The 7,500-nt window shown below is 53.3% G+C and overlaps 1 protein-coding gene across 1 annotated transcript in view; it reads right to left on the reverse strand.

Annotated features, from left to right (window-relative positions):
• Positions 1 to 4,568, reverse strand: part of LOC128406722 (extracellular fatty acid-binding protein-like) — an 8,502-nt gene extending 3,934 nt beyond the window's left edge. The window contains exons 1-2 of the mRNA XM_053374328.1: positions 4,433 to 4,568; positions 1,625 to 1,761 (exon numbers count right to left, since the gene is read on the reverse strand). Coding sequence (XP_053230303.1) covers positions 1,625 to 1,761; positions 4,433 to 4,516 — 221 coding nt within the window. The 5' untranslated portion in view covers positions 4,517 to 4,568. The remainder of the gene's footprint in view (positions 1 to 1,624; positions 1,762 to 4,432) is intronic.
• Between the last annotated feature and the right edge of the window lie 2,932 nt (positions 4,569 to 7,500).

Here is a 7,500-nt window from a genome sequence, read left to right on the forward strand (position 1 = left end):
GGTCCAAACTAGGGACTTCCTGTTCTAAAATAGGGACTTCCTGGTCCAAAATAGGGAAACCCCATTCCATGAAACTAGGGACTTCCTGGTCCAAACTAGGGACTTCCTGGTCCAAACTACGGACTTCCTGGTCCAAACTAGGGACTTCCTGTTCTAAAATAGGGACTTCCTATTACAAAAGTGGGACATCCCATTCCATGAAAACAGGGACTTCCTGTTCCAAAATAGGGAAACCCCATTCCATGAAACTAGGAACTTCCTGTTCCAAAATAGGGACTTCCTATTCCAAACTAGGGACTTCCTGGTCCAAACTAGGGACTTCCTGGTCCAAAATAGGGAAACCCCATTCCATGAAACTAGGGACTTCCTGGTCCAAAATAGGGACTTCCTATTCCAAACTAGGGACTTCCTGGTCCAAACTAGGGACTTCCTGGTCCAAAATAGGGAAACCCCATTCCATGAAACTAGGGACTTCCTGTTCCAAAATAGGGACTTCCTGTTCCAAAATAGGGACTTCCTGGTCCAAAATAGGGACCCCCCATTCTGTCAAAATAGGGACTTCCTATTCCAAAATAGGGACAACCCATTCAACCCAGCCACTTCCTCTCCCAAAACAGGCACTTCCTCTCCCAAACCAGCCACTTCCTCTCCCAAACCAGGCCCTTCCTCTCCCAAAACAGGCACTTCCTCTCCCAAACCAGGCCCTTCCTGTCCCAAAACAGGGACACCCCACCCCAAACCAGCCACTTCCTTTCCCAAACCAGCCACTTCCTCTCCCAAACCAGCCACTTCCTCTCCCAAACCAGGCCCTTCCTGTCCCAAACCAGCCACTTCCTCTCCCAAACCAGCCACTTCCTCTTCCCAAACAGCCACTTCCTCTCCCAAACCAGCCACTTCCTGTCCCAAACAGCCACTTCCTCTCCCAAACCAGCCACTTCCTCTCCCAAACCAGCCACTTCCTCTCCCAAACCAGGCCCTTCCTGTCCCAAAACAGGGACACCCCACCCCAAACCAGCCACTTCCTCTCCCAAACCAGCCACTTCCTCTCCCAAACCAGCCACTTCCTCTCCCAAAACAGGCACTTCCTCTCCCAAACCAGCCACTTCCTCTCCCAAACCAGGCCCTTCCTGTCCCAAAACAGGGACACCCCACCCCAAACCAGGCACTTCCTCTTCCCAAACCAGGCACTTCCTCTCCCAAACCAGCCACTTCCTCTCCCAAACCAGCCACTTCCTCTCCCAAACCAGCCGCTTCCTCTCCCAAACCAGCCACTTCCTCTCCCAAACCAGCCACTTCCTCTCCCAAACCAGGCCCTTCCTGTCCCAAAACAGGGACACCCCACCCCAAACCAGGCACTTCCTCTCCCAAACCAGCCACTTCCTCTCCCAAACCAGCCACTTCCTCTCCCAAACCAGGCCCTTCCTCTCCCAAAACAGGCACTTCCTCTCCCAAACCAGCCACTTCCTCTCCCAAACCAGCCACTTCCTCTCCCAAACCAGGCCCTTCCTCTCCCAAAACAGGCACTTCCTCTTCCCAAACAGCCACTTCCTCTCCCAAACCAGGCACTTCCTCTCCCAAACCAGCCACTTCCTGTCCCAAGCCAGGCACTTCCTGTCCCCCTTACGTGGGAATGCGAGTTTCCACCACCACATCTTCTCCCTCAAAGGTGACGTCCACCTTGAGCATCTTCATCTTCTCCATGTGCTTCTGGACCTTGGGGTCGTTGGAGTAGATGGCCGCGTTCGCCCAGCTTCCTTCGGCCTGGTTGGGGGGCAGAGATGGATGTTGGAGGACCCAAAGGAAGTGGGTCAGTCTAGGACCCCACAGGAAGTGGGGTGGTCTAGATGGAGCATGAGGGAAGGAAGGAAGGAAAGTGGGAAGGAAGGAAGGAGGGAAGGAACGAAGGAAGGAAGGAAGGAAGGAAGGAAGGAAGGAAGGAAGGAAAGGGAGGGAGGGAGGGAGGGAAGGAAGGAGGGAAGGAAGGAAGGAAGGAAGGAAGGAGAGGGAGAGAGAGAGAGAGAGAAGGAAGGAAGGAAGGAGGGAAGTGAAGGAAGGAAAGGGAGGGAGGGGGAGAGAGAGAATGATGGAAGGAAGGAAGGAGGGAGAGGGAGGGAGGGAGAGAGAGAGAAGGAAGGAAAGAAGGAAGGAAGGAGGGAGGAAGGAAGGAAGGAAGGAAGGAACGAAGGAAGGAAGGAGGGAGGAAGGAAGGAAGGAAGGAAAGGAAGGAAGGAAAGGGAGGGACAAAAGAGAGCCTAGTTGGGGGGCAGAGATGGACGTTGGGAGGACCCAAAGGAAGTGGGTCAGTCTAGGACCCCACAGGAAGTGGGGTGGTCTAGATGGAGCCCACAGGAAGTGGGGTGGTCTAGATGGAGCCCACAGGAAGTGGGGTGGATTAGATGGAGCCCACAGGAAGTGGGGTGGTCTAGATGGAGCCCACAGGAAGTGGGGTGGTCTAGATGGACCCCACAGGAAGTGGGGTGGTCTAGATGGACCCCACAGGAAGTGGGGTGGTCTAGATGGACCCCACAGGAAGTGGGGTGATCTAGATGGAGCCCACAGGAAGTGGGGTGGTCTAGATGGAGCATGAGGGAAGGAAGGAAGGAAGGAAGGAAGGAAGGAAGGAAGGAAGGAAAGGGAGGGACAAAGGAGAGCCTAGTTGGGGGGCAGAGATGGACTATGGAGGACCCAAAGGAAGTGGGGTGGTCTAGATGGACCCCACAGGAAGTGGGGTGGTCTAGATGGACCCCACAGGAAGTGGGGTGGTCTAGGACCCCACAGGAAGTGGGGTGGTCTAGATGGAGCCCACAGGAAGTGGGGTGGTCTAGATGGAGCATGAGGGAAGGAAGGAAGGAAAGTGGGAAGGAAGGAAGGAGGGAAGGAAGGAAGGAGGGAAGAAAGGAAGGAAGGAAGGAAGGAAAGGAAGGAAGGAGGGAAGGAAGGGGAGGGACAAAGGGGAGCCTAGTTGGGGGGCAGAGATGGACCTTGGAGGACCCAAAGGAAGTGGGTCAGTCTAGGACCCCACAGGAAGTGGGGTGGTCTAGATGGAGCATAAGGGAAGGAAGGAAGAAAAGTGGGAAGGAAGGAAGGAAGGAAGGAAGGAAGGAAGGAAGGAAAGGGAGGGACAAAGGAGAGCCTAGTTGGGGGGCAGAGATGGACATTGGAGGACCCAAAGGAAGTGGGTCAGTCTAGGACCCCACAGGAAATGGGGTGGTCTAGATGGACCCCACAGGAAGTGGGGTGGTCTAGATGGACCCCACAGGAAGTGGGGTGGTCTAGATGGACCCTACAGGAAGTGGGGTGGTCTAGATGGAGCCCACAGGAAGTGGGGTGGTCTAGATGGAGCCCACAGGAAGTGGGGTGGTCTAGATGGACCCCACAGGAAGTGGGGTGGTCTAGATGGAGCCCACAGGAAGTGGGATGGTCTAGGACCCCACAGGAAGTGGGGTGGTCTAGATGGACCCCACAGGAAGTGGGGTGGTCAAGATGGAGCATGAGGGAGGGAAGGAAGGAAGGAAGGAAGGAAGGAAGGAAGGAAGGAAAGGGAGGGACAAAAGAGAGCCTAGTTGGGGGGCAGAGATGGACGTTGGGAGGACCCAAAGGAAGTGGGTCAGTCTAGGACCCCACAGGAAGTGGGGTGGTCTAGATGGACCCCACAGGAAGTGGGGTGGTCTAGATGGAGCCCACAGGAAGTGGGGTGATCTAGATGGACCCCACAGGAAGTGGGGTGGTCAAGATGGAGCATGAGGGAAGGAAGGAAGGAAGGAAGGAAAGGGAGGGACAAAAGAGAGCCTAGTTGGGGGGCAGAGATGGACTTTGGAGGACCCAAAGGAAGTGGGTCAGTCTAGATGAAGGAAGGAAGGAAGGAGGGAATGAAGGAAGGGAGGGAGGGAGGGAAGAAAGAAAGAAAGATGGAAGGAAGGTAGAAGGAAGGAGTGAAAGAAGGAAGGAAAGAAGGAAGGAAGGAAGGAAAGGGAGGGAGGGAGGGAGGAAAGAAAGAAAGAAAGATGGAAGGAGGGAAGGAGGGAAGGAAGGGAGGGAGGGAGGGAAGAAAGAAAGAAAGAAAGATGGAAGGAAGGAAGGAGGGAAGGAAGGGAGGGAGGGAGGGAAGAAAGAAAGAAAGAAAGATGGAAGGAAGGAAGGAGGGAAGGAAGGAAGGAAGGAAGGAGGGAAGGGAGGAAAGAAAGAAAGATGGAAGGAAGGAAGGAGGGAAGGAAGGAGTGAAAGGAGGAAGGAAGGAAGGAAGGAAGGAAGATGGAAGGAAGGAAGGAGGGAAGGAAGGAGTGAAGGAAGGAAGGAAGGAAGGAAGGATGGAAGAAAGGAAGGAAGGAAAGGGAGGGAGGGACAAAGGAGAGCCTCGTTGGGGGGCAGAGATGGACGCTGGAGGACCCGGAAGAAGCGGGTCAGTCTAGATGACCCATGGGACCTCCCTTACCTTCTCCCGGTGCTGAGGGTCATCGGAGAAGCCCTGGACCAGGCAGAAGAACGCCAGAGGAACCGCAAACAGGAAGAGCTTCATCTTCAAGGTGGGACCTTCTTCCTCCAAGATGGACGTGGTTATGGGTCCTCCAGAGCCTCCCGGTTTTATAGACCCGGGGGGCGGACCCACAGGAAGCCCGCCTCCGGGTTCTGGAGCTGGATCAAAGGTCCACCTCCTTGTTCTGGGCTTCCTGCCCAGGGGGAGTTGGCAGGAAGTCAGATGTTGAGATGGAAAATTGGCAGGAAGTCAAGAGATGTGGAGATAGAGCTCGGATCCGGGAGGAGGAGCAGAACAGGAAGTCCTCCTGGGCTTCCAGCCAAGGTAAAGTTGGCAGGAAGTCAGATCTTGAGGTGGACCTTGGATCCGCCTTCTTTTCCTGGACTTCCTGCCAAGGGAAAGTTGGCAGGAAGTCAAGAGATGGGGAGATGGACCTCCTGATCCATGAGGAGGATCAGAACAGGAAGTCCTCCTGGGCTTCCAGCCAAGGTAAAGTTGGCAGGAAGTCAGATCTTGAGGTGGACCTTTGATCCGCCTCCTTTTCCTGGACTTCCTGCCAAGGGAAAGTTGGCAGGAAGTCAGGAGATGTTGAGATGGACCTTTGATCCGCCTGGACTTCCTGCCAAGGTCAAGTTGGCAGGAAGTCAGGAGATCTTGAGATGGACCTTTGATCCGCCTGGACTTCCTGCCAAGGTCAAGTTGGCAGGAAGTCAGGAGATCTTGAGATGGACCTTTGATCCGCCTGGACTTCCTGCCAAGGAAAGGTTGGCAGGAAGTCAGGAGATGTTGAGATGGACCTTTGATCCGCCTGGACTTCCTGCCAAGGTCAAGTTGGCAGGAAGTCAGGAGATCTTGAGATGGACCTTTGATCCGCCTGGACTTCCTGCCAAGGTCAAGTTGGCAGGAAGTCAGGAGATGTTGAGATGGACCTTTGATCCGCCTGGACTTCCTGCCAAGGTCAAGTTGGCAGGAAGTCAGGAGATCTTGAGATGGACCTTTGATCCACCTCCTTCCTCATGGGAGACCTTCTACCATGTATTGATCTGCAGATAAGACCAGATTATGGTTGGCATGTGGCCAGGAGAGAGAGAGGGAAAGAGAGAGGGAAGGAAGGAGAGAGAGAGAGAGAGAGAGGGAGGGAAGGAAGGAAGTAAGGAAAGAGGGAAAGAAGGAGGGAGGGAAGGAAGGAAGGAAGGAAGGAAGGAGAGAGAGAGAGAGAGAGAGAGAGAGAGAGAGGGAAGGAAGGAAGGAAGGAAGGAGGGAGAGAGAGAAGGAAGGAAGGAGAGAGAGAGAGAGGGAAGAAAGGAAGGAAGAAAGGAAGGAAGGAGGAAGGAAAGGGAAAGAGAGAAAGAGGGAAGGAGGGAGGGAGGGAGGGAGGAGGGAAAGAAGGAAGGGGAGAGGGAGAGAAAGAAAGAAAGAGGGAAAGAGAGAAAGGGAAGGAAGGAGAGAGAGAGAGAGAGAGGGAGGGAGGGAGGAAGGAGAGAGAGAGAGGGAGGGAAGGAAGGAAGGAAGGAAGGAGAGAGGGGGGGGAAGAAAGGAAGGAAGGGGAGAAAGAAAGAAAGAAAGAAAGAAAGAAAGAGGGAAAGAGAGAGAGGGAGGGAAGGAAGGAAGGAGAAAGAGAGAGATAGAGGCATAGAGGGAGGGAGAGAGAGAAAGAAGGAAGGAAGGAAGGAAGGAAAGAAGGAAGGGAAAAGGAGAGAAAAAGAAAGAGAGAGAGAGAGAAGGAGGGAGGGAGGGAGAGAGAGAAAGAAGGAAGGAAGGAAGGAAAGAAGGAAGGGAAAAGGAGAGAAAAAGAAAGAGAGAGTGAGAGAAGGAGGTAGGGAGGGAGAGAGAGAAAGAAGGAAGGAAGGAAGGAAAGAAGGAAGGGAAAAGGAGAGAAAAAGAAAGAGAGAGTGAGAGAAGGAGGGAGGGAGGGAGAGAGAGAAAGAAGGAAGGAAGGAAGGAAAGAAGGAAGGGAAAAGGAGAGAAAAAGAAAGAGAGTGAGAGAAGGAGGGAGGGAGGGAGAGAGAGAAAGAAGGAAGGAAGGAAGGAAAGAAGGAAGGGAAAAGGAGAGAAAAAGAAAGAGAGAGAGAGAGAAGGAGGGAGGGAGGGAGAGAGAGAGCGCCAGGGGGAGAGAAAGATTATGGTTGACCTGAAGAACCTTCTCACGGTTGACCTCATCCATGTATTGATCTCCAGATAAGACCATATTATGGATGGCCTGAGGCCAGGAGTCCCATAGGACCTTCTCCTGGTTGACCCCATGTCATGTGACCATCAGCAGATAAGACCAGATTATGGTTGGCATGAAGAACCTTCTCAGGGTTGACCTGATCCATGTATTGATCTCCAGATGAGACCAGATTATGGATGGCCTGAGGCCAGGAGTCCCATAGGACCTTCTCATGGGGAGAGAGAGAGGGAAAGAGAGAGGGAAAGAGAGAAAGAGGGAAAGAGGGAAAGAGGGAAAGAGAGAGGGAAGGAAGGAGAGAGAGAGAGGGAGGGAAGGAAGGAAGGAAGGAAGGAAGGAAGGGGAGAGAGAGAAGGACAATGAGAGAGAAGGAAGGAAGGAAGGAAGGAAGGAAGGAGGGAGGGAAGAAAGGAAGGATGGAAGGAGGGAGAGACAGAGGGAGGGAAGGAAGGAAAGGGAGAGAGAGAGAGGGAAAGAAAGAAAGAGAGAAAGAAAGAAAGAGGGAAAGAGAGAAAGAGGGAAGGAAGTAAGGAAGGAAGGAAGGAAGGAAGGGAAAGAGAGATAGAGAGAGGGAGAAAGAAAGAAAGAAAGAAAGAGGGAAAGAGAGAGAGAAGGAAGGAAGGAAGGAAGGAAGGAAGGAGAGAAAAAGAGAGAGGGATAGAGAGAGCAGGAAGGAAGGAAGGAAGGAGGGAGGGAAGAAAGGAAGGAAGGACAACCAGACTGTTCTCCATAGGACCTTCTCATGGGGAGAGAGAGAGGGAAAGAGAGAGAAAGAAAGAAAGAGGGAAAGAGAGAGAGGGAAGGAAGGAAGGAAGGAAGGAAGGAAGGAGAGGGAGAGAGAGAAGGACAATGAGAG

Source organism: Podarcis raffonei, chromosome Z, assembly GCF_027172205.1.
Source record: "Podarcis raffonei isolate rPodRaf1 chromosome Z, rPodRaf1.pri, whole genome shotgun sequence".
Classification (NCBI taxonomy): domain Eukaryota; kingdom Metazoa; phylum Chordata; class Lepidosauria; order Squamata; family Lacertidae; genus Podarcis; species Podarcis raffonei.